This window comes from Mus musculus, chromosome 18 (assembly GCF_000001635.26).
Source record: "Mus musculus strain C57BL/6J chromosome 18, GRCm38.p6 C57BL/6J".
NCBI classification, from domain to species: domain Eukaryota; kingdom Metazoa; phylum Chordata; class Mammalia; order Rodentia; family Muridae; genus Mus; species Mus musculus.
The window spans coordinates 35645572-35669978 of NC_000084.6; the positions used below are offsets into that span (position 1 = coordinate 35645572).

The 24407-nt window shown below is 51.1% G+C and overlaps 3 protein-coding genes across 6 annotated transcripts; all 3 read right to left on the reverse strand.

Moving 5' to 3' along the window:
- Nucleotides 1–1693: 1693 nt before the first annotated feature.
- Nucleotides 1694–4695, reverse strand: Mzb1 (marginal zone B and B1 cell-specific protein 1). 2 transcript variants are annotated; one of them, XM_017317978.2, is made up of 4 exons: nt 3778–4695; nt 2688–2812; nt 2253–2363; nt 1694–2155 (listed from the first exon to the last, which is right to left on the reverse strand). In XM_017317978.2, exons 2-4 carry the CDS (start codon nt 2810–2812, stop codon nt 1999–2001), a joined length of 393 nt encoding a protein of 130 aa, XP_017173467.1. In that variant the 5' UTR covers nt 3778–4695; the 3' UTR covers nt 1694–1998. The 2 variants fall into 2 exon arrangements, with proteins under 2 accessions (XP_017173467.1, NP_081498.2); NM_027222.3 differs by having other exon boundaries at nt 3589–3796.
- Nucleotides 4696–4775: 80 nt separating this feature from the next.
- On the reverse strand, nt 4776–9650 carry Prob1 (proline rich basic protein 1). The gene has a single exon (NM_001270646.2). It carries the CDS (start codon nt 9626–9628, stop codon nt 6596–6598), a length of 3033 nt encoding a protein of 1010 aa, NP_001257575.1. The 5' UTR covers nt 9629–9650; the 3' UTR covers nt 4776–6595.
- A 1467-nt stretch (nt 9651–11117) lies between these two features.
- On the reverse strand, nt 11118–16615 carry Spata24 (spermatogenesis associated 24). 3 transcript variants are annotated; one of them, NM_029485.2, is made up of 6 exons: nt 16441–16615; nt 15221–15286; nt 14873–15003; nt 14712–14782; nt 11378–11480; nt 11118–11273 (listed from the first exon to the last, which is right to left on the reverse strand). In NM_029485.2, the coding sequence occupies exons 1-6, from the start codon at nt 16555–16557 to the stop codon at nt 11144–11146; spliced, it is 618 nt and encodes a 205-aa protein (NP_083761.1). In that variant the 5' UTR covers nt 16558–16615; the 3' UTR covers nt 11118–11143. The 3 variants fall into 3 exon arrangements, with proteins under 3 accessions (NP_083761.1, XP_006526311.1, NP_082009.3); XM_006526248.4 differs by having other exon boundaries at nt 15221–15320; nt 16441–16600; NM_027733.5 differs by lacking the exons at nt 11118–11273; nt 11378–11480 and having other exon boundaries at nt 14445–14782.
- Between the last annotated feature and the right edge of the window lie 7792 nt (nt 16616–24407).

Genomic DNA, 24407 nt, shown 5'->3' on the forward strand with positions numbered 1-24407 from the left:
GCCTGTTATTCTACTGTGTGCCCCCTCAGCCTGCTTAAGTTTAACCTGCCCTTAGGAGAACTCTGTAACCAACCTTACTTGCCTTAGATTTCCCATGCAGTCAGCTTTTACAAGCTACACCAACACACTGTTTTAATTTTAAATTATGTGCTCTTCAATGCCCTGAGCCAGAATAATGTTATATGTGTGTATGCATGTATTCATGGTGGTACATTTTTACTGAAAACAGACAACAGTCTAGAAGAAACCTCAAAGCAAATATCCCCAATACATACTCAAGGGATGCATGAATATAGGCTGAGAACATGCTTGCAGCTTTAGTTACTAGCCTGCGTCAGTTGGAGGCAATGAAGCAGCAAGTGGCCTTTCCCCTTGTAAAATGCTGTTAAAGATTTTTATAAAGAACTCCTCACTCCCAGCTCAGTTTAGTGGCACATGCCAACAAACCCAGCACTGGGGAAGCAGAGGCAGTCAGAGCTCTGTGAATCCCAGGCCAAGATGAACAACCAGGGTTACATAGTGAGGCCCTTTCTCGGAATAAACAATAAACACAGAGCCAAGCCCTTTGTTAGGGACAAGCACAAACATAACAGAAAGATTACAAACAAGCCAGAAACCAGACTATGGACATTTGGAAGGTACAGGAAAAGAAGTGAAGATTTCACACTTGAGCTTGATCTTGGTCAAATTAATCCAAGAGGAAGTTGCTGTGTTTTTATTCTGTTGGGATCAAGCAAATGAGACTTATCCTAATTACTGCCATTTTGTTTTCAGACTCCATTTTGATCATAAGGTGAAATTAAGTTCAAGTCCCTAGGCTTTAGGGGAGCTTTCCTGAAGGCTGAGCCAACTTCCTCCTCCTCCTCCTCTTTTTTTTTTTTTTTTAAAGATTTTTATTTATTATTATATCTAAGTACACTGTAGCTGTCTTCAGATGCACCAGAAGAGGGCGTTGGATCTCATTACAGATGGCTATGAGCCACCATGTTGTTGCTAGGAATTGAACTCAGGACCTTCGGAAGAGCAGTCGGTGCTCTTAACCACTGAACCATCTCTCCAGCCCCAGCCCCCCCCTTCTTATTCCTCCTCCTTCTCCTCCTCCTGTCCCTCCTCTTCCTCTTCCTCCTCCTCCTTCTCCTCCTTCTCCTCTTCCTCCTCTTCTTCTTCCTTCTCTTCCTCCTACTCCTTCTCCTCTTCCTCCTCCTCTTCCTCTTCCTGCTTCTCCTCCACCTTCTATTCCCAAAACATAACAATTGTTCCTAACTGTGAAAGAACAAATTATTCTGGTTGATGGAAAGTTGTAACTGTAACTTGGCATAGATATTTATGAATTTGAAGCTAACATTCTGGCTTGGGGGTCAGCTCTGGAGCCTGGTTCTATGACCCTGATCGATCAGTTTCATCCCAAGTACAGTACATTTTTGTCATCTGCTTAAAGAGCTACCACGATGAACATTAAAAGATGCAGTCAGCTCCCGAGTCTGTGCTGCTGTCGTCCCTGACTGGTCAGTTTTTGCTGCCTCATTCAAATAAAGATCTTGCTTTGTGTGAACTCTTGTGTCTGCTTGGATTGTTTTGGATTTTCAGACCCTAACAATTCTTTCATGAACTAATCCGGGTACCAGGGCAGTTCTCAGTATCTAAGAGTTCAGGCTTGCTTGAGACACCTGATTCCTTCAACAGCCAACACTACTCAAAGTCTTTCAAAGCTTTATTTGAAAGTAGAAAGGCAGCCTCAGTCCCAGTACCCCATCGAGAGGTGGAGGGAGAAGATTGACAGCTAGAGTCAGGCTTCCCTGTCCCCTCCCCACCACCACAGTTGAAAAAATTATATAGGAGGGTCAAGCACAAAAAGGCTCAGGACTTAAATGCAGCACTTTCGAGGCTGAGCAGGATGACAAGTTTAAGGCCAGCCTGGCCTACATGATGAGAGCCTGCCTCTAATCAGCCATTAATAATAATAAAATTAGAGAAGATCCAGAAGTGCAGCAGGTTGGACTAAAGCTCTTCTCTCTGGGCCAGGATCTCCTGTGAGCAGGGCCCATGGGTGCCCCCACAGAGCAGCGCCTCCAGATTCGCTTGGCCTTGGCGGTAGGCTTCATAGATCTGGTCCTCTCCAAACTCACCCAGGTAGTGGAAACACGTCTTGGAGAGCCTAGGGGAGCATTAGGCACCTTGAGCTCTAACCCGCCCTTGGGGAAGTCGAGGAGCAAAGCGGGACTCCAGGGGCTCTTTCTCCCACATGCTATTACCTATTGGGCCAGGGACCCCCAGAAATCATCACGCTGATTCTTGGCTCTGGCCCCTTGCTAAGTCCTGGGCCCGTGAGACGCTTCATCTGGTTCACTTCATGAACTCCATAGCTGATGGTAATGGGAAGCAAGGGATGTAGGATCAGTGCGGATCAGCTCAGGGAAGAACTTGCTCCTATTCTAGGCTAAGTATACTGGACATTTGCTGAGCTCAGACAGAGTTAAGTTTAAGTCTCAAGATCTCACAGTGATCTTTCTGTGGCCATCTGCTCACCCAGATGTTCTCAGCAGCAGCCGTAGCCCAGATTTCAGCCCAGCTGACCTCCTCCCTCAGACCAGAGCCTTCATGGAATTAGCATGAGGCATCAATGGGAGGAAGGAGGGCTGTACCCACCAGCCCTTCCCCTTAGGAAGATGGCAGGATCAACAACTCACGACTGCCAGTTCTGAGAGCAGGTCTGGTCCAGGACATCTGTGTACGTGGATTCACTCAGCTCCTGCAATCCACTGGCGTCTGGAGTGTGAGATTTAGCCTCTGCTTTCGCCAGACGTTGCCCCATCTGGAATGAGGGGATGCTGAGAGGCTGGACTTGGGGACTGCTGGTCAATTGGGGGGAGGAGAGGAGGACAGACACCCAAGTCTCTGGGGAGAATGAGGTGGCAGGGGAGCTGTTGATCAGGAAGCACCTGCAAGGCAGGCTGCAGGGGCCCCTCTCTAGGCCCCACAGCTGGGCTGGGCCAGCTCAGGCATGACCTGCTCTCAGGGGCTAGGGGAAAAAATGCTGAGTGAAAGACCTGGCCCTCCTTCAGGGCCCACCTGCCCAGTAGCACATGCTATTTTTAAACCATGAGAACAAGGAAAGTCAATAACGATGATGATGATGATGATGATGATACGCAAATAAATTAACCAGTCTTTAATAACTCATGTACCCACTCACCCCACATACACACAGAAACATGGTCACACAGGCATGCTTGAGGTGAACAAACATGGTGGGTTCACATAGATACATACGTACTCAACACGTGTAAAATAAAGGCATCTCAGGGACCTGGGGAGGGTGTCCAGACGAGAAAGGATACAGACGGGAGAATTATAAGAGGAAGAATGATTTCCCTGGGGTGACAAGATGGGGCCATCTCAGATTGTCTGCTCTTTGGTGACCAGGCAAAACAGTAAACTGAGGCATGGCAATTCAAGAGAAGGGGGCTGGTAATATCCTGGAAAGATTGCTGATTCGGGCTGAGGGCTGGGGATTGAAGGCTCAATGGTGAGGTCTACGACAGATGAAGTGGCCTGAGCCAGGCCTGCTGGGGGACAGGCAGAGCTTACCTGGAAGGCCACAGCCCGGCAGGCATCGCAGCGCAGGTGAGCCGGCATATGAGCCGAGTACTTCTCTTCATCATCCAGTGTGGGAGCCGAAGCCGAGAGGGAAACCCTATCCCCGGCGCTCCCCAGGATAGCCCTGCACCCGAACAGTAGCAACAGTGGCAGAGGCAGTCTCATGGCCTCTGAACTTACTTCTTGGAGCACAGGCTGTGGTCGGGGCGCAGATGTGCATTCGAATTATCTGTGGTGTAGGCCAATAGGGAACAGACACCTCACTGACCCTCTTCCCTTTCCGCGAGGCCCTGGAGACGCCACGCATGCAGGGGACCTGGCTTCTAATGACTCAGCTCCGTTTCACACATAGAGGATAAAGATGCAAGGAGAGAGGCCAAGGCTGGCCAAGGCCGCTGATGAAGAGCACATAGTGTGACCTGAGCCAGCGGTAGGAACCTGACCGAACATCCTGTGGGGTGAGGTGGCCGGTTGCAGTCATCTTTATTCTACTTCAGAGGATGTGAAAGCTCAAGAGAGAAAGCCAGCTCCTCCAGCTGGAGAAGCCATGTTGAAAGTGGTCCCAGTGCCCACAGGTCACAGTCTCCAGGAGGACTGTGGTCATGGCCGTGGTGGCTGGCTTAGGGCTCTAACTGTAGTAAAACAGAGTTACTGGAGACCACAGTGTATGAGAGCATACGTGGTCTTTTCCTCCAATCCTAGGGTGCCCTTTCCCTAGGCCAGAGCCAGACATGAGGGCTCTCTGCAGAGGATGTTTAAGAAGCAGCAAGCTGAAGAAAGCCCAGTTGTTAGGAACAATTGCTTGGTTTGCTAAGGACCTGGGTTCAGTTCCCATCACTCGCACAATGGTTCACAACCATCTGTAACTCCAATTCCAGGGGATTTCCAGAGCTATTCAATGCCCTTTTCTGGCCTCCATGGGCCTCAAGCATACACGTGGTACACATACATACATGCAGGTAAACACTCATAAAATAAAAATAAATATTTTAAATGTTATTTACTTGACTTTTTGAGACAGCCTCGACTGTCCTTGAACTCAAAGAGATCCACCTGCTTCTGCCTCTCAGGTGCTGGGATTAACGGTGTATACCATCATGCAAGGTATAAGTGATTTTTTTTAAATTTTGTCTTGTTTTGTTTTAAAAAGGTGGCAGCAGGAAATTAGGACTACACACTTGGTTGTCATTTCGGCCACCATGGCTCTCCATGGTCAGCCATTTATTGCACACGAAGGTGAGATGATACACTCTAGGGGTGGGCCTGGTCTCTCCATGTCACTAGGACCAGTGTCTCTGGTAGAGATGTTGAGGTTATTTTGACGGTGCACTTTAGCCGATTTCCAGTCTAGGGCAAGGAGCTTGACAGAAGCTCCAAGGGATTTTAGCTACACAGGCTCGGAACCAGAAAGCTATCAAATGCCTACTCGGCATTGCTTCTCATAGGGATTATCCTTCCCAAACACCTCCTATCAAACACTCCTCCAGCAAGGCTCCAAATGACAGAGATCACCTCCCACCTCACAGAGATTGGTCTCTGGCCCTCAGTTTACCCCAGGCTCAGAGCAGACAGAGCACAGGTTTAGGGTCTTTCCTGTGCTGTGAGCAGCCGGGAGGGCCAGTCCCTGTGTGGGCTCTGTTGCCTCTGCTCCTGGAGGAACATGGAGAATGGAACCAGCTAAAGGGTCAGGGACCCTTGGCCTACTCCATATAGGAACGCCCTTCCTCTTGCCAGTTCTAACTCACTAGTGTGATGACAGCCTTCCTCTCTATTGTCTTCCTGTTGATTTAACTTACTTGGGGTCAATGAAGGCTTCAAGATAAGCCAGCTCAGCTCCTAGGGTCTACAGAAGACAGGCCTGGGGCTTGAGGAAAGAGCTGGGTTCCCTGCTGTGGGCTGTTAGTTTTAGTCAGTGTCTTTGTTTATTTGTTTGTTGTTTTTGAGACAGGATTTCTCTGGGTAGTCCTGGAACTCACTCTGTAGGCTGGCCTTGAACTCACAGAGATCCACCTGTCGCTGCCTCCAGAGTGCTGGGATCAAAGGACTGGCCAGCTGTCACACCATTTTATGAAGCTCCTCCATTTTGGTTAAACAACAATTCCCAAAACTAAAGTAACTTGTTTTTCTAGATTCTTGCTCTCCCTGCCCTCTCAACTCCAGAAATGGGCAAACAAGAGAAACACTTGCTGACCACTTGAGATTCTTTAATTCACTACTTGTCCCTAGTCACCCCTAGCCACAGAAAACCCAAAGACAAGTAATCTTCCTCCCCCCTCCTCATTTCCTAGTGCCTCCTGCTGCCTCTCTGTCCAGGAGCTGCTTGTCCCATTGGCTGTCTCTACAGCAACCCTGGGCCATTTCATCCTCTTCTCTCACCTCCAATCCAGGCTGATCCTCCACATCTCCTTAAACGACATCCATACCACAACTCCAGCTACTATCCTCGTAGCTCTCATTGGCTGCCCCAAGCTGCCCTAGGGCCACACTGGGTTCTCCCATAGGCTCCCAGGATAAAGCACACATCCAGATGTGATGGCTGTCACCTATCCCTTCCATCTCAGCAGCACCCACTGTCGGGCTCCACTCAACTGGGCCCAGTGTTAGGGAGATACAAACAGTTGACCCAGGCAGCCCGGGTCCTGCTGCTCCCACACCTGCTATTCTGGGAAACCCCAACACCTCCTAGACTGGCTTCTCACTTTGACAGACTTGCTTGCCTACATAAACAAATACACAAATACACCACACCCTGGGAAGGTCTGGGAAAAGGATACATATTTTTGTTGGGGCTGAGGGGTAGGCAGACAGCCATTTGCTAACGATACTCTGTCACTATTAGCCCAGGTAGCAGATACACTCTCTTAAGGCCACTTCTGGTGTGGTGACTGGCTGGAACTGGCCAAAGAATTGATGGGAGAAAAAAAGTTAAAGAGACTGGGATCTGGAACTTCCAATGCCTTCTAGGGAACCCAACTCCATGGGAATAAGGGCTGAGGCTTCACAAAGGAAACACAGAACCCTTGCTGGACTGGATGGGACCAGAACTGGAGGGTGGGGCACAGAAGAGCATTGGTGGTGCGGGACTAGGGGTCCCGCTCAAGGGCATGTAATACATTCCCTCCAGGGGTCCAGCCTCAGGAGCCCAAGGTAGCTGGAGACTACCAAGGGCCGACAGGTTGGGGGACAGCGGCGACAGTGATGGACCAGAGATAGGCCCATAGGCGGGCGGGTAGAGGCCGGGCCCTAGGGCCAGTGGGGCATAGGGCTGGCGTGGCTGCCGGGAGGGAGAGGGCGAGGGTGGCAGCAGTACTTCCACGTACTGCCCGCTCTCGGGATCGAAAAGTAGTCGCAGCCTCGGCTGCCTCGGCGCCTCCACAAAGTAGTACCGGCCGCTCTCCGGGTCTACAAGGACCTTCCCCGCGGGGGCGGCTCCCGGAGGCCTCCGCCCCAGGGAAGATGCAGGGGGGAGCCGGTCGGTGGGAGGCGCAGAAGCAGCTCGCGGGAAGGGTGCAGCGGCCCTGGCTGCCGTCGCCGGATGATCGGGAAGTAGGGGCGCCTGGACCGCAGTTGCAGGAGCCACAAGCGGTGTCTCCAATTCCGGCGCTGCCCTAAGGCTCGAGTTTGGACACGCCTGCGGGGAGCCGGGGCGAGGTGGTCGCGTCCCTGTCGACTCTAAAGGGGAACATTGGGTTGAGGTGCGAGCGCCTCCTAAAGGGCTGGTCCGACCCTCAGGGTCCCGGACCAGGCGCTGGGCCTCAGCATCCGGGTTTTCTCCTCCAGGACCGCGTCTTTGGACACTCGGGGTTTTCTCCCGCCGCTGGCCGAAAGCTAGAGCGCCAGGCAAGCGGATCTCACTTCGAGCGAAAGGCTTCGCGGTGCTGTTCTCTGCCCGCCGCCTCGGGACCCCGCTGGACTGGGAGGCATCCTTAGGGGTTGCATGGAGTGAAGGCTCTGGTGACTCGTAGGGATGAGGTACCACAGGCAGAAAGTCCTTGAGAAAAATGGAAGTGTAATGAGCCGGGGCGGGCGACTCAAGTGCGGGGAGCTTGTGAGTTTTGGATGCATCACCGTCCTCCCCGCAGGTGTCCGCAGGAGGCGCGGGAAGCCCGGAGCCTGGGGTCCCTGCAGGGAAGCTTGGTGCATAAGTAGTCTTAACCATCTTGCGCACGTCTCGCGGCCGCGGAATGGTCACGCGCGGGCGTTCAGAAGCCGCTTCTCCCGAGCCCACGGCTTCTGGGCACACATCGTCGTCCAGAGTGCTTGTGAGGTGACTTCGGGGCTGTTCCGGTGTATCCACATCTGGAGACCGTTGACCGCCTCTGACGGCGATACCCGCATTTTCCAGTGAGAGCAGACACAGAGCCTCTGTGAGCTCTGGAGTCGCGGGTGCTGATGGTGTAGGCGGCTCCAGCTCCTGGGTTAGACCGTTCATAGCTTCCTGATGCAGTGCCGTCGATGCACCCTGCACAACAGGACTCCAAGTCTCTCCGGGAGATGGGGTACGCGTTTCAATAGGATGAGGTGCTTCCCGCGGGAGCAGGGCTGGCAGCGACGAGTCCCTACTCAGCCCTACTGCATCTCCGCCTCTCGAATTCGGAACCTTCCACACAAGAGGAGCTTCAGGACATGGGTTCCCAACTCTAGCGACACCCTGAGTCCATTGGGGAAGTGGTGGTGGGGAAGGGGTCCTTCTGCTGACGACTTCCTCGACGGAAGCATTCCGATTTTCCCACGCAGAGGATGTGCCGCCAGGGAAGGCCGGGCTGCTCCGTCTCCAAACAATCTTAGAAGGTTGTGGGGGGTTGTGGGGAGACCCGTTTGGAGCCTGCTGCGGAGGAGAGGGGCTCCTGGGCCTCACAACCCTACTGGGAACCACCCGGGAACCTCTAGAATGAAAAGGAGGACTCCGTGCTCTCGGCACGGTTCTATCAGGAGTCTCACGGGGAAACTGGGTCTTGGATTCCTGTTTGTAAGCCTGATGAGGTTTCTCCTCTGACTGCAGAAAGATGCTGGAACTAACTGGACCCAGAGGCTCGGTCCCGGGCGCCGGCTTGTCCCGCCGAATCGCTCGCTCTCGGAGGCTAGGCCAAGGCCGCGGGACTCTGGCAGAGGAGGAATTATCGTGCGCGCGGGGTGGCCGAGACTTAGCCTCTTCCAGGAGCACACGAGTGCTGTCTGTCGTCTCCTGAGAGTTCGTCGTGGATTCTGGCTTGGCGGTAGACTTAAAAGTGACGTTGCTGGGGGCTGGGACCGCAGAGCCTAGTTTTCTAGCCAGCGCCGTCTGCACGATGCCCGCGGCGGCCTGCAAGCGGCTCAGAGACTCGTCCAGGGAGCCCGTGCGCAGGAGCAGTCGGGGACGCGGCGCGCGACTGTCCTGCGAGGGACTCCGAGGCCGCGGACGCAGCTCGATCTGACGTTTCGGCACAGTGCGGGGTCTAACGGGCGCGCTGCGCTCCTCCAGGGCCACCTCCACACACTCGTACTGGCCTGAGACGGCAGGACTCGGCTCGCGGGGCGGCAGCTCCAGGTAGGTGGCCCAGCGAGAGCCTCCGTCGGGGACCTGCGGCTGCGATGAGACAGAGGCAGGAGACGCTGGCCCGGGCAGCTGGGGACTGCTGAAGGTAGGCGCCATGAGCTGTTGCTCCTGCAGATCCTCCGCGTCGGAGCGGTTGAACAGAGGCCCCGCGCCGAAGATGACTTCCATCTCCCCCGACGGCAGCATGCGCAGCTGGGGCCGGGGCGGCAGCGGGCCGGAGCCCGGGCCTCGCGGGAAACCCGAGCCGGAGCCGTGCTGCTGGCGGCTATTCTGGGCGCTGACGGACAGGACAGGCTGCGCGCCCGCCCCCCGCCCAGGAGCCACCCAGAGCCAAGTCCCCCGGCCTTCTGTGTCCGGCCCAACGTCCGGGGGCTCCGGAGAACCCGGAGCTGTGTGGTAGGAGCCGGACGAACCGGACGAGTCCTGACGCCCCGCTGGGGCAGGCAGCCGCCTTGAGAGCCCAGGAAGGGCTAGCGGGGCGAGCGCAGTCAGCATGGTGGGCAGGACACCTAGCACTACCTCCCGCGCAGTGCCTCCGCTGGTGGCTCCTGCACTATCCCCGCCCCGCCTGGATGCCGCGGGGTCAAAGCGTCTTAAAGCGCCAGCGTCAACGCCTGAGCTAGCGGCCTTGGCAGCAGAGAAACCTAAGCTGTGGGCTTTTAGGGGTGAAGCCCCCATGCCGAACTTTCTCCAACACAGGTGCAGCGTGGAGGTGGGGCTCCGGACTCCGGCCGACAGGCATGTGAGAGGAAGGCAGGCTTTATTTAGTAAGGAGGCAGCAGCTAGGTCCAATTCTAGAAAACTCCTGCCTTGCAAGGGGCTCATCCGAGATGAGGTTCAGAGCGTGAGGATCGTCCATATCCTCAGCCCCCCAACTCTTTTACATCACAAACTCTCCTCCATGCCTCCCTTATGCTTCGACTTCCCTCACACACCCCACACCACCTTTGATAGGGTTAAGGATCATCAGAGGGCTCTCCTAACTCAGGTAAGTGCTGGCTAGACTTTTAGGCTCATAGGAAGAAAAGGCTGGAGGGTCTTCCCTAACTAGCTTTCACAAGCAGCTTAGCACCCCCAACAAACCTGGCAGACAAACCAGTCTTTGTAGGGTTCCCTCTAAAGTCCTAGGCCCACAAGGTTCTTACTCCAGTCCCCCCCCCAAAAAAAAATTCATTCCTTCCCTCATAGAGAAGCAGTCACCAGCTGTCTTTGTCTTATGACAGACAATAGGACAGAACTGTCCTTAACTTCTGGCTTGACCGTCCTGCTGTGACTCAGGCCCCAGCTGGCCTTGATGCACCCGCCCCTCCTTTGCACACAGCCTCACAGTGACACAGCACAGGCTAGACTTAACCAATATGAGTTTTGTGGGTCTTATTCTCCCCTACTTACGACTCCCGAGGGACACTCAGTGACCCCTTCTGAACAGAGCTAACCTTTCATCCTCTCTGATCTGCTTGAGCAACTTGAACAGGCTGTCCTTTCCCTGCTTTAGAAAGTTTCCTCATGTGTTTGAAGGTTCTTGTTCAGCAGTGTAAGAAGGTGCAGATGTGATATGTACCGACAGTATACACATATTCTCATTACCAGTCCAGGTAGGGGGTGACTGGGCTAACTGGGGCTGTGTATGTAGGAACAAACCTAACCACCCAAAGCAAGCAGCAGTGCCTTCTGGGCCACGGTCCCAGCAAGACCCACAGAGGCGCAGTTCCCACTCACTCTCACTGGCTCTACCCCATCCCAAAGGAGGGCAGCAGTAGGGGCTGAGGACATGGGCAGTGTTCCCTCTTAAGCTCAGTAGAGGCGGGTGCAGGGGTGGGGGTCTCCAGAGCTGACTCCCAGGTAGCCCTCGGTGCCTTGATTTGCTATAGGAGGCAGACAGACAGTGCCACTGCTCATGGAGGGGTGAGGGACCCACAGGGATGGAATGGGAGAGAGCTGGTCTCCCCAGGACAGAGAAGGTAGAGAGGTTGGGCATTACAGCTAGAGAACAGGAAGATAACCAGCAGTTTATTTCTCCCTGGAACACTGACGGCTACGGGCCCGACGCATTCCTGTGGCTTTCTTACGCTTCTGATCCAGCACCTGGGCCATGTAGGTCTCCTGCTGCTTTTGGATCCGGAAGTCAGATATGTGATTCCTGCAATGGAGCCAGCTGGTCGTAGGCTGCACAGCCCTACGTAGGGGCCAGGAGTCAGGCTCCCGGCTTCCATCAACAACCCCCAGCCTGGCCCAGCCCCTCACCTGAAATTCTGTTTCTGCTGGCTGATAACCTGCTGCAACTCTTTAATCTCATTCTCTTTGCCATTAAGTATATCTTCTTGCTTTATAATGTGGGATTCAATTTCTGTGGGGGAGAGAGGCAGGGAGGAGGGGTGGTTCCCACCCTCAGGCTTCTGAGTTGAGGTCTTCCTTTGTCTGGCTCTCCCTGCCCACGAGTTCTTCTTCAACGGATGCCTGTACCTTAGTATGAAGGAGCCTGGCTTTCTGTATTGGAGACTGAACCCAAGGCCTCATGCATGATCAGTAAGAGCTCCACCACGGAGCTCCAGGGGGGGGGGGGGGGATCTTCTATATAGCCCTGGCTGTCCTAGAACTCACTATGTAGACCATGCTGGCCTTGAACTCAGAGATAACTCCTGTCTCTGCCTCCCAAGTACTAGGATTAAAGGTGTGCTACCATGCCACCTCCCAACCCATACTCAACCCTCTTTCTTCTTTCTTCCTTCCTTCCTTCCTTTCTCTCTTTCTTTTTGAGACAGGGTCTATTATACTAGCTCTGGCTGTTCTGGATCTCGCCATGTAGAACAGGCTGGCCCCAACTGTAAGAGATCCACCTGCCTCAGCCTCCTCCCAACACCACCACCACACCCATCTCCACTTTCTGCTTGGTTTTGAAACAGAGGCTCATTAAGTTGACCGGACTAGCCTTAAACTCACTCTGTAATACTGTCAGGCCTTAAATTTTTGGTTCTGTTACCTCAGCTTCCTGAGTAGCTAGGCTTTGGTGTTCACCACAAGACCCTGCCACATCAGCAAATGTTTGGGGGTCTCCTGAGTAGGGAAAACGATTCTGTCAGTAACTTTACCACTGTATTATGAACCTCACCCAGGTGAGGGTGGGCAAAACTCCCTGGAGAGAAGCAGAGAACCCTGTCATAGCTCTGGCTGGCCCTCAGGACTTTACACTTCCATGGTTAGACCCTTGGTCTAGAAACTGCAGCCCTTCCCAGTATGTTCTATTCCCATCTCCTGTCCCTGTTTTCCTTGTGCCAATGTCCAAAGTGTCTCATCCATCAATTGTTGGCCTTTTCTACAATTAGGACATAAGGTCCACGGGGTCAGGGACTATTGCCTTTGTCACTGTTAACCTTTACACCTAACAGAGCCTAGCTCATAGATCTGTATACTGTGAACAAGATGTCCCTAAGAGCTTTGGGCTTCAAAGTACCAAGTTTGAAAAACAAAACAAAAAAGCAAGTTTGGCCATTTCGGTTAAGCCAGACCTATCAAGAGCAGACGGATGCCCAGGCTTGTGTTATACAGGGCCTCTGGTGGGAGGTCCTTGATTATGCCAGACATGTGCCTAACTTTTCAAAAGGAGGAGTCGGACTCAGGAACTAGAGGCTGGACAGATGGCTCAGCAGTTAAGACGGCTCACACTGCTCTTCCAGGGAACCCTGAATTGGTTCCCAGTATCCTATGGTAGTTTGTAAACATGCTAACTCTAGCTCCTGGGGATCTGGCACCCTCTTCTCATCTCCACAGGCTCTAGGCACACACATGGTGGACACACATATATGCAAGCAAAACAGTCACACTCATAAACCTTAAAAACAAAACTTAAACTGAACTGAGAGTGGAGGCACATGCTACTAATCCCAGCACTGGGAAGAGTATGGGAAGTCCAAGGTCACCTTACCAAGTTAAGGACAGTCTGGGCTACCTGAGACCCCCATCTCAGCAGAATGAGTAAATGAAGGAAGGAATGAGTGAGTGAACAAATAAATAAATAAATGCTGAAGAGTTGAAGGCTGATGATGTGGCTTGTTACTAAAACTCTTGCCTAGTGAGGGTCTTGAATTTGATTTCCTGCACCAAAGCAAGAAGAGAGGAAAATAAAAACAAAAGACAGACAGAAGAGGAAATGATCAGAGAAGGAAGGATAAGGCTGCACTGGAGGAAGGCTCGCGTTGCGGCAGTGTTAGCAAGCTGGGCTAGCTGCCTTTTCAGACCCGGCTTCTCACCAGCCTGGGCTGATTCTGGTAGAAGGAGATACCCTAAGGTAAGGTGTCTCTGGCTATACCAGGATATAACTCCAGTTCTCTGGGTTTTCCAGAGAGGGGAAGTGCAAAGGCAGATAGGACCGAGAGGTGTAGGGACACTGGGTATGAGACAGCGACTACCGATTAGGCTTCAGGAAGCCTTGCTCAAACAGCCATGATGCCTGTCAGCCTGCTTGCCCTCATCAAGAGACTAGCCTGATGGCAATTCTCAGGGAATGTTCACCAGGAGTGACAGAAGGCTGTGGGTGGGTGAAAGCTGCCCAGAGCCCCAAGTGGGAGCCTTATGAGGAGGGATCGTCACTCTCTTGGGCTCAGGTTGGTTTCAACTCTGCCATGAGCATGCCTTTAGCAGAGTTGAAATTCAGTGGCCCAGACATAGTTCACTCAGTGAATACACTGCTTTTAAACTGCCTAAGTTAGTTGCCTACACTAACAATTCAGAAGTTTCCATTAAAATTGACTTCTAGATTCTTTTGTTTTGTTTTGCTTTTGAGACAAGGTCTTACACAGCCCACAATGGCCTCAAACTCCCAATCTTTCTGCCTCTATCTCCTGAATGCTGGAATTAAAAGCATGTGCCACAACATCTGGCCTCTAGATTATTATTTTTTTTTTTTTTAAAGATCTGACGGGGCTGGTGAGATGGCTCAGTGGGTAAGAGCACCCGACTATTCTTCCGAAGGTCCGGAGTTCAAATCCCAGCAACCACATGGTGGCTCACAACCATCCGTAACGAGATCTGACTCCCTCTTCTGGAGTGTCTGAAGACAGCTACAGTGTACTTACATATAATAAATAAATAAATCTTTAAAAAAAAAAAAAAAAAGATCTGACAATCCTAGGCTCTATTCCCAGAGGAGGGGCATGGCTCTGGTAACCCCAGTCTCGAACCCGAGAGAGTCCTTTGATTCTGAGTCTTAAGACCCCTTGTAGGATTGTGTTTGCTCTACGGCTCCTCTTGAAGCAAGGTTACAAATAGAATATACTATTTCTAACACTTATCAAAAATGGGATAAAACAAAAGGTGGACTAAGAAGGTTGTATGTTTCAAGAAAAATGGGAGCGAGCCCGTTCCTTTATGGCTGTGAAGAATACCGCACGCTGATCTGATCATGTCCATCATTTCCGTGACCTGCCTGGTCCCTGAAGGCACTTTCGAAGGACTGGACTTGCCTGTATCCTCAGCCGGGGGCAGAAGTTGGGGTAGAGCCCTGCTTTTGGCACCGTCATTGGGCTGTTGGTAAAGAGCCCGTGTATGTTAACTTGGGGGGCAGCACGGGCCTCCCGCCTACCATTGCACTTGGTGATGAGCTGGTCCTTCTTGCTGGACTCCTGCAGGACTCTGCTCTTGACACTGGAGAGCCTAGGGGAAAGTTAGACCGAAAGGGTGGGCAGGCAGCAGGCAGGTGAGCCCCCCAAGCTCCAAGCCCCCTCCTGAGGCCCACTCTCTCACGCTTTTTCAAAGGCCATCTTCTCTTTCTCCAGCTGCTTGGACAGCACCTCCACCTCTCCCAGAGCAAACTGTAACTTCTCTTCTTCCTTGGCCAGGAGGGCTTTGGTTTTGGCATGAGCAGCTTTCTCCTCCTGCCAGGGAGGTGATGGCTCGCTTTATCCCAAGCCACCCTGGGTCTCTTAGGATCTCTTAACTAACCCCCTTTTCAGAGGTGCATGCTGCAGCTAGGATGCAGGAAGATGCAGCCTCGCTAGGAGGGCTGAAGTTCTGAAAGGCCAAGACTCAAGGATTCTGCCCAGCCACAGGGAACTCGGGAAGTGGGAGGAGTGAGCAGAGGAGGCTACTCACCACCAGTTTCTTCTCTATTTCATGGAATTCTTCTTTACTGACAAAATTCTCATCCTGGAGAACCATCTGCAACAGAGCCTGGCTCAGGAAGGGACAGGGGCTGGGGTGGGAGGGGGACGCCCTCTAAGGACCAGAATAAAGGATGGGTAATGGAGCCATGTCAAAGGCACACAGGTCCTGACAGGCCTTAGGACAGGAGAATTTAGTCTCACAGATCTACTGAGGCCTGGCTCAAAGTGCTGCCTACAAAGACCAACTAGCCTCATGGAGACTACACAAAACCAGTCCTCTCTTTACACTGTATGTCCTAGGCAAAAGGACAAAGGGGGCTGTGGTACACAGAGGGACCCCTGGGCCCAGCATTAGTAAGGATCAGGACTGCTCTCTGAGAAAATAACATTAATCCTGAGATCGGACTGCTAAATAGGATGAGGAGAGAGAAAAAAACCGTTCCAGATAGTAGGAGTGAGCTGCCAAGAGAAAGATCTGGGGATCCTCTGGGACTTGAAGGCAATTCAGCGCCCATGTTGGCATACACTTTGTTGACATATAGTAATAATCCCCCTCGAATCTAACTGCTCAGAAGGGATGACACTGTCTAAAAATCATTAGAGTGGAAAATAGATGTGAAACCAATTTTTTGTTTTGTTTTGTTTTTGTTTGTTTTGAGAGAGAGAGATGCATTCCAACATTGTTACCAAAAGAGAAACAACAACCACAAAGCCCATGACCTCCAGCGGACCCGGCACTGATGTAACTATGACGCCATTAGCGTGGCACCCACTAACTAACTGAGGTTAGAAACAAAGGCACAGGAAAGTTTGGAGGCCCTTAAATCTGCACCGTGAAAGGCCAAGCTTGTATTCGCACTGCTTTTGACACTGGAAAGGTGTGCGGCTTAAGGAATGATCTGGTTTCGGTGCGCAGGTTGCCTTGGGGAGTCGGTGAGGTCTCTACCGCTAAACGTGGAGACACTGAAGTTCACTGGTTATCTGTCAGTCCCTTCACCAACCAGGCAGAGTGGGGAATATTGCCCGATTTGGTAACGTTCAGGAAAGCAGCCGTCTTCTTGGTTCTGCCCCTGGCTAGGTGAGCCCAGCCTCTGGGATGACCCCCTTCACGGTGTATACTAGCCACGGCCCCTACATCCACGAGCGCCTGGCCCTGCCCCCACCGGTGAGGCGTCCAGCGCGGCCTTTCCCCAAGCCCTGGCTGCCTACCACATTCCTCAGCTGGTGGATAAGTTCCTCCTGAGATTCAATCACGTCCCGCAGTTGATCGAAGGCGAGACACACTGATCCAGAGCCCCCCTGCGACCACCCAAGGGGCGTCGCCATCTTTTGCCCCCGCTGGCTCGTTGGAAATGGCCTCCTGCTGCGCGCCTCATCCGTCGCCGGCCAATGAGAATGCGACGCCACAGAGCACCCTGGCAACCGGGGCGGGGACTTCCTCTGTTCGCAAGGCCGAGGCCCGGCTCCACGCCCCTTGAGAGCCGGGCTTGTGGTTCAATGAGTAGAGCCAGACTGGATTTCATCCCCCAACACTGCAGCAACAAATGACAGGGTGTGATAGCTTAAACTGGTAACTTCAGCGTTCAGGAGGCTGGAGGATTGTGAGTTCAAGGCCATCCTGGCCTACATATAAAAGCCCTACCTCCGGATTTCTGAGTTTGAGGCCAGCCTGGTCCACAGAGTAAGTTCCAGGACAACCAGGGCTACACAAAGAAACCCTGTCTCAAAAAAAAACAAACAAACAAAAATTTAAATTTAGACCCCTGAGGGTGGGATCTAGTCCCCTTTCCCTGGTTCTGGGTCATCCACCCCCCCCCTCAAAGTACCAAAACCATGGGCCTAAAGTTTTCAAATGTACAGCCAAGAAAAAAATCCTCTCTAAACTTCTTAACTTTATCTTTTGCCCCAAACACGTGTGTCTCTCAGCATCCTGCCAGATGCAGGTGTTTATTCAATACCTGCATCCAGTACAGGTCCAAACTGCTTCAGCTGGGCCTTCACATCCCTAGTCCCAGAGGTCCTGCAGAGGCTGGGCAGCACGCTGCTCTCTTCCCAGACCTGGCCAACAGTTCAGCTTTAGGATGTCCCAATAATGGCGCCTCAATGTCAGCAGAGTAGCCATATAAGATTATGTTGTCCCTTATTCGTTTACTATCAACAAAAGGCTGGGGTGTTGGGTTTCAGATCTGGGACAAGTAGCTGAAGTAAATAACAGTGAATCTGGCCTTCAGGATCTCCCAGCAGCCCTCAGTCCCTGCCTGTTACGGGGCATGGCTGGCATACCTTGCCCTCTATGCTGAACTTTCTAGCCCAGGGGCTGGGTTTCCCCTCACTCAGTGGCTTTTAACTATATAACACAGACTTTTGGGTCTCTCTCTCAATATCTTTCTCTCCCCCTCTCCCACCCTCCCCTTCTTCCCCCCCCTCCCCCTCTCTCTCCCTCTCTCCCTCTCCCTCTCTCCCTCTCTTCCTGTCCCCCTCTCCCTCTCTCTCCTTCTCCCTCTCTCCCTCTCTTCCTGTCCCCCTCTCCCTCTCTCCCCCCTCTCTCCCTCTCTCCCTCTTTCCCTCTCTCCCTCTCTTCCTGTCCCCCTCTCCCTCTCTCTCCCTCTCTCCTCCCTCTCTCCCTCTCTTCCTGTCCCCCTCTCCCTCTCTCCCCCCACTCTCTCCCTCTCTCCCTCTCTTCCTGTCCCCCTCTCCCTCTCTCCCCCCCTCTCTGTGCTTATGTTTTTTCTTTGTTCTCCTCTGTCTCCCTCTGCACTTCACTGACCCCCTGCTGTGTGTTGTGTGGCCCATGAATTCACCCAAGAACTCTCCCCAACAAACCTGCCTTTATAATTTAATTTGGCTTGGCTTGGCTCATTTTATCAGCCAAGATAACTTATCACCTAGTGCCTACTGAGTCAGAAGTGGGGCCTCTTATTCCCGGGAACTGAAGTTATGGGTGATTGTGAACCACTTTGTGGGTGCTGAGAACGGAATCTGGGGCTTCTGCTAGAGCGGGGGGGGGGGTGCTCTTAAACGATGAGCTCTCTCTCCAACTCTGTGCCTAAGGATTTTTTTTTTATTTTTAATTGTGTGTGTGTTGTGTGTATATGTGTGTTGTTGGCGTGTGCATTATGTGTGTAGGTGCCCATGGAGGCCAGAGGAGTTGGATCCCCTGCAACTGGTTTCTGCTCGGATGAAAGGATATCCTGGGACCCCAATGCCCAGGAACCTCACAGCTCTGAGGTGGGACAGAGTTCCAAAGGAAGGGTATCTTGAGATACAGCACAGGAACCTCACAGCTCTGAGGTGGGACAGAGTTCCAAAGGAAGGGTATCTTGAGATACAGCTCAGGAACCTCACAGGTCTGAGGTTGCATCTTCAGGAGAGGCAGCACAGCTCCCAGGGGAGCTGAGGAGCTGAGGAGCCTCAGCCCTGCTAACTCTTCTTTTCTTTGCTTCCTTTCTTCTCAGCTTCTTCAGAAACTCCAGGCAGCAAATCTCATAAAGGAGGTTTATTGAAGGGAAGAATTCAGGAGGAGGGGGAGGAGAAAGGCCTGGGGAGGAAGAGGAGGAGGAGGAGGAGGAGGAGGAGGAGGAGGAGGAGGAGGAGGAGGAGGAGGGACGAATCCAGGGATGGCTGCCCTCTGCTCCTGGGAGTGGACAGCAGGGAACTGTCGAAGGGACAGTGCTGATATAGGATTTCTGAGGGGGCAGAGCTTCTCGGGGCAGAGACTTCCAGAGTGGGGATTGGTGAGATTTCAAGTCCTGAGCTTGGGGACTCAGGGATTGGTATTTTTGTTTGTTTGTTTGTTTTGTTTTGTTTTGTGGGAAGCTCAGGGATTGGTAGGTTTTCTTGTTTTTCAACTCTTCTTCCCCACATGCTGCCCAAGGGTCAGGGTGGGAAGTCCTTCCCAGCTGCAGCTGGCTTTTGCTGAGGTGTCAGCTCTGTATGGCTGCTGGTGTATACGTATATGGGGGGGCGGGGCTAGAGAGGAGCTGCTGCCACTGTAGACAGCTCCTCTGGGGGCAGTTTCACAAAAGCTGTAGGCTGAGGCAGGAAAGGGACCATCACTGTGGACAGCTCCCACAGCTCCTGTGATAGCTGTAGGCTGAGGAGATACCATAGTGCCACCATTTTGACAGGAGCAGCCATTTTGGACAGTTCCTGTAGGACATTTTATTGCAGCAACTGTAGGCTGGGGTGGTAAGGAGGGGGAGGGGCCTGCCCCTGCTTTTTTAACAGCGTTCTTGGTGCAGCAGCTTTTGTGGTGCACCACTCAAGGAAGACAGCTGGAGTTACAGGTAAGCCACTGGGAATTGAACTCTGGTCCTCTAGAAGAGTAATGTATTCTGTGACCACTGAATCGTCTCTTCAGCCCTCTGCCTACGATTTTTATTGAATTTATTTTAAATAAACTTCAGTTATAATTTTCATTTTAGGAAAGTGGTCTACTTCTGTGCTTCACCCTCAGTCCACATTTTCAAGGGCTCCACGTAACCGGTGGTTACTGCGATGGATAGCATGTGCCTATGGGACCCTGAAGTTTATGGCCTCAACACAGCGCTTCTTGTACAGACCTTGTCTAGTGAATGAGGATGCTCACCTGAGTTACTCCAGAGAAGGCTGCAGAGTCCCCCAGGGCAGTGATCCTTAGTATTCCTCCATGAACATAGTCTGTTTCATCCCTCAGATTTTTCGTGAGCTGTTGCTTCGTGTCCTTGCCGCTCAGTGCTCACCTAATAAGTCTGACTCGGCTTCCTCACATGTATTTGGGACAACACCCAGAAGGGTAGGAGGCTCTAGTAACCAGTCCCTGGGGTTAGGGGGAGGTCACAAGGAGAGAACCTTGGATCCAACATGGACATGAAGGCTGGTCACCCTTGTCAGACACCATCACAGTGTCTCTGTCAGTAGGCATTCTGGGCTCAGTGAGACTCGGTGTGGTGTGACACCTTAGTTTTGAGCTCCTGCATGGGAAAGGACACCTTCCTTTAGTCATATGTCTTGCTGCTGTGACAAAGTGCTTAAGAAGGGAGAGAGGGAGGGAGGGAGGGAGGAAGGAAGGAAGGAGAGAAGGCAGGAAGACAGGAAGGGAGGGTTTACTCTGACCCAGTTTGGGAGCACAGTCCATCACAGCGGGGGGGGGGGGTGCGGGGGGGGGGGGAGCACAGCAGCAGGAGCTGGAAGCAAGCTGGTGGCATTGCATCCATGGTGTAAGGAGTTACTTTAGCAAGAGGGTTTATCTGGGTGATGCTGATGCACACCTTTAATTCCAGCAGATCTCTGTGAGTTTGAGCTCGGTCTACATATCAAGTTCCCGACCAGTAGAACTACATAGTGAGATCATCTTTCATAATCCAAAAAAAAAAAAAAAACCCCAAAGCAATCAAACATATATATATATATATATATATATATATATATATATATATATATGCACTGGACACACATATACATATACATGCCACATCCCCCCACCCACACAAAAGGCCTTCAGACACTGGCAGCTCCTGTTACTGTCACTCTAGGCGATTTCTCTCATCGACCCACCTCAGGCAGCCCCTGTGGAGAAACTGGGACTGAGGGTCCTCAGCCTGAGCTTCCTGCTGCCAGCAACAATCTACAGTTATCAATGATTCTGAGCCTGGTCTACAGAGTGAGTTCCAGGACAGCCAAGGCTACACAGAGAAATCCTATCTCAAAAAACAAAACAAAAATATCTTCAAAACAAAATGTTGGCTATTGTGGTGGTTTGAACATGCTTGGTCCAGGGAGTGGTACTATTAGGAGGTATGTATGGCCTTGTCAAAGGGAGTGTGTCACTGTAGGCGTGGACTTTAAGACCCTCATCTTAGCTATCTGGAAACCAGTCTTCTCCTGTTTGCCTTCAGACAAGATGTTGAACTGAGCGTTCCTCCTGCACCATGCCTGCCTGGTGCTGCCATGATCCTGCCTTGATGATAATGGACTGAACCTCTGAACTTGTAAGCCAGCCCCAATTAAGAGCTGCCTTGGTCGTTATGTCTGTTCACAGCAGTAAAACCCTAAGACAGCTGTGATTAGAACTTTGATGATTTTAGTACTGGGGACCAAAGCAAGCTACTGAAATAACCTAGGCAAGAGGGTGAAGCTACTGCAGTGTAAGTGGATGGGAATATGGGAGTGCGCATCTAATGGTATCAGAAGAGAGCGTTGGGATGTTTTGGAGGTAAAAACTAAAATTTTCAAGGCAGGGTCACACACACCTGTGATCCTGAAAATACCAATGCCAAGGCAAAGTGAAAACTAATCAAGACAGGGGCTCTCAACCTTCCTAATGCTGAGACCCCTTAATAAATGAGACCTCCTTATAGTGTAGTGAGCCCCAAAATAAAACTACTTTCATTGCTACTTCATAACTGTAATTTTGCTGTTATGAATCATAATATATCTGATATGCAGGATATCTGATACATGTCTCCCAAAGGGGTTGTGACCTGTAGGATGAGAGTCACTGCATGAGGTACTTGCTCTAGGAGTTCTGGGACATTTGTTCCCTGACCCAACCCCCCTGGAACACAGGAACGTTCACAGACTCTGCTGAACTGAATTTCACATGCATGTTGGTCCAAGAAGGACATGTAACCAGTTAGACTATGTAAATATTAAATACCAGGAATATTTTAAAGCCAAAACTTTGCTAAATATGGGCCGTATGGAATGAAGCCAGGAAAGAGCTAATTCTAGTCTTGATCTAGATTGACTGTGGTATGCTGCCAGTGCTGACAGGATCCTTAACAGAAGGGACTGCTTCAGTTAAAGCCACATCCATCACCTACAGGCACACACTGCGGGTTCATTCTTCTCTGCTGTCCCGTCCCCCCCCCCCCCCCACACACACACCATCTCCACACTGTCCCCTTCAAAAAAGAGAAATAAGGATTAGGTTGCTCCTAAAGCTATTGGGCTTCGGGATGTCATGTTGTTTTTCAGGATAGGAACTGATCTTATCAACAGGTTTTTTTGTTGTTTTTTTTTTTTTTTTTTGGTTTTTCAAGACAAGGTTTCTCTGTGTAGCCCTGGCTGTCCTGGAACTCACTTTGTAGATCAGGCTGGCCTACAACTCAGAAATCCGCCTGCCTCTGCCTCTCGAGTGCTGGGATTAAAGGCGTGCATCACCATGCCTGGCTTAAAGTTTTTTTTTTATTACGTATTTTCCTCAATTACATTTCCAATGCTATCCCAAAAGTGCCCCATGCCCTCCCTCCCACTCCCCTACCCACCCATTCCCACTTTTTGGCCCTGGCATTCCCCTGTACTGGGGCATATAAAGTTTGTGTGTCCAATGGGCCTCTCTTTCCAGTGATGGCTGACTAGGCCATCTTTTGATACATATGCAGCTACAGTCAAGAGCTCCGGAGTACTGGTTAGTTCATAATGTTGTTGCACCTGCAGGGTTGCAGATCTCTTTAGCTCCTTAGATACTTTCTCTAGCTCCTCCATTGGGGGCCCTGTGATCCATCCAATAGCTGACTGTGAGCATCCACTTATGTGTTTGCTAGGCCCCGGTCTAGTCTCACAAGAGACAGCTATATTAGGGTCCTTTCAGCAAATGCTTGCTAGTGTATGCAATGGTGTCATCGTTTGGAGGCTAATTATGGGATGGATCCCTGGATATGACAGTCTCTAGATGGTCCGGCTTAAATTTTTATAAACTAATATTTTCTTAAGATCAGATTTATTTTTTTAAAGATTTATTTTATGCATATGAGTACATTGTAGCTGTCTTCAGACATACCAGAAGAGGGCATTGAATCCCATTACAGATGGCGGTGAGCCACCATGTGGTGTGGGAAGCCACATGTGCTGTTTCAGAGTGGCACTGGCTACCACTGGCCACCACGCATAAGTTTGGGCAAACAATCAATATGTACATATGCAGTAAAGTTTTTTGCCAAGATACTGCCTGGCCCCGGCATGATAATGAGGTTATTTGAGGTACTGAGAGAATAACCAATCAGATGAGGAACATGCAAATGAGGTAGAATGCATAACCAATCCGGGTGTGAGACTCGCCTCTCCTAGGCCTATATAAGCAGCACCAGTTCTGGGCTTGGGGTCTCTTCGCCTCTGCAATCAAGCTCTCCCCATAAACGTGTGCAGAAGGATCCTGTTGCAGCATCGTTCCTGCTGGCAAGTCGGACGCGCACAAGAATGTGGTTGCTGGGAATTGAACTCAGGACCTCTGGAAGAGCAGTCAGTGCTCTCAATCTCTGAGCCATCTCTCCAGCCTCCCCCCACCCCCGATTGATTTCTTACGAGTTACAATTTACATTGTGTGTGAATTTTTCATTGTTGCTGGATTATGGTTTTTTTTTTTTTCTTTTTAAAATTTGAGCTTTTGCTGGGTGATGGTGGCACACACCTTCAATCTCAGTTACAGGTGACTGTGAGCCACTCATTTTGAGTGTTAGGAACCCAAATTAGGATCTTTGCAAGAACAGTATATACTTTTAACAGCTGAACCATTTCTCTAACACTCCCAAACCTCTTAAAGAATTGCTATGGGCTGGAGAGATGGCTCAGCGGTTAAGAGCACTGACTCCTCTTCAGAAGGTCCTGAGTACAGCTACAGTGTACTCATATACATAAAATATTAAATAAATCTTTTAAAAAACAGAATTGCTATAATGTAAGTTGGCAAATGCATTTAATTTCAGTACTCAAGAGGGCAGAGGCAAGGGGATCTCTGAATTCAAGGCCAGTATGATCTATGAGTTCCAGGATAGCCAAGGCTACACAGAGGAACCCTCCTTCAAAAAAAAAAAAGGGGGGGTGGGGCTGGTGAGATGGCTCAGTGGGTAAGAGCACCCGACTGCTCTTCCGAAGGTCCAGAGTTCAAATCCCAGCAACCACATGGTGGCTCACAACCATCTGTAATGAGATCTGACTCCCTCTTCTGGAATGTCTGAAGACAGCTACAGTGTACTTACATATAATAAATAAATAAATCTTTAAAAAAAAATTTAAAAAAAATAACAAAAAAGAATTACCTGTAGGCATAATGTTATTGTGCTCTGTGTAAAGATTATCCTTGTGTTCAAATGCTGATTTCTATGCACCCCTATCTGGTTGCAAAACATTGCTCCCCAATTATTCCAATTGGTCAATAAAGAAGCTGATCAGCCAGTGACTGAGCAGGGGAATAAATA

Bases quoted from the DNA above. Each gene is read 5' to 3' on its own strand.
- Mzb1 (NM_027222.3), bottom strand. From the start codon at position 3,762: ATGAGACTGCCTCTGCCACTGTTGCTACTGTTCGGGTGCAGGGCTATC. The intron at 2,813-3,588 runs GTAAGCTCTGCC...CCCTCATTCCAG, and splicing joins GCCGGGCTGTGGCCTTCCAG to ATGGGGCAACGTCTGGCGAA. The intron at 2,364-2,687 runs GTGAGTTGTTGA...CATTACCATCAG, and splicing joins TGCTCTCAGAACTGGCAGTC to CTATGGAGTTCATGAAGTGA.
- Prob1 (NM_001270646.2), bottom strand. From the start codon at position 9,628: ATGCTGACTGCGCTCGCCCCGCTAGCCCTTCCTGGGCTCTCAAGGCGG.
- Spata24 (NM_029485.2), bottom strand. From the start codon at position 16,557: ATGGCGACGCCCCTTGGGTGGTCGCAGGGGGGCTCTGGATCAGTGTGT. The intron at 15,287-16,440 runs GTAGGCAGCCAG...GCTCTGTTGCAG, and splicing joins TCCACCAGCTGAGGAATGTG to ATGGTTCTCCAGGATGAGAA. The intron at 15,004-15,220 runs GTGAGTAGCCTC...CCTCCCTGGCAG, and splicing joins AAATAGAGAAGAAACTGGTG to GAGGAGAAAGCTGCTCATGC.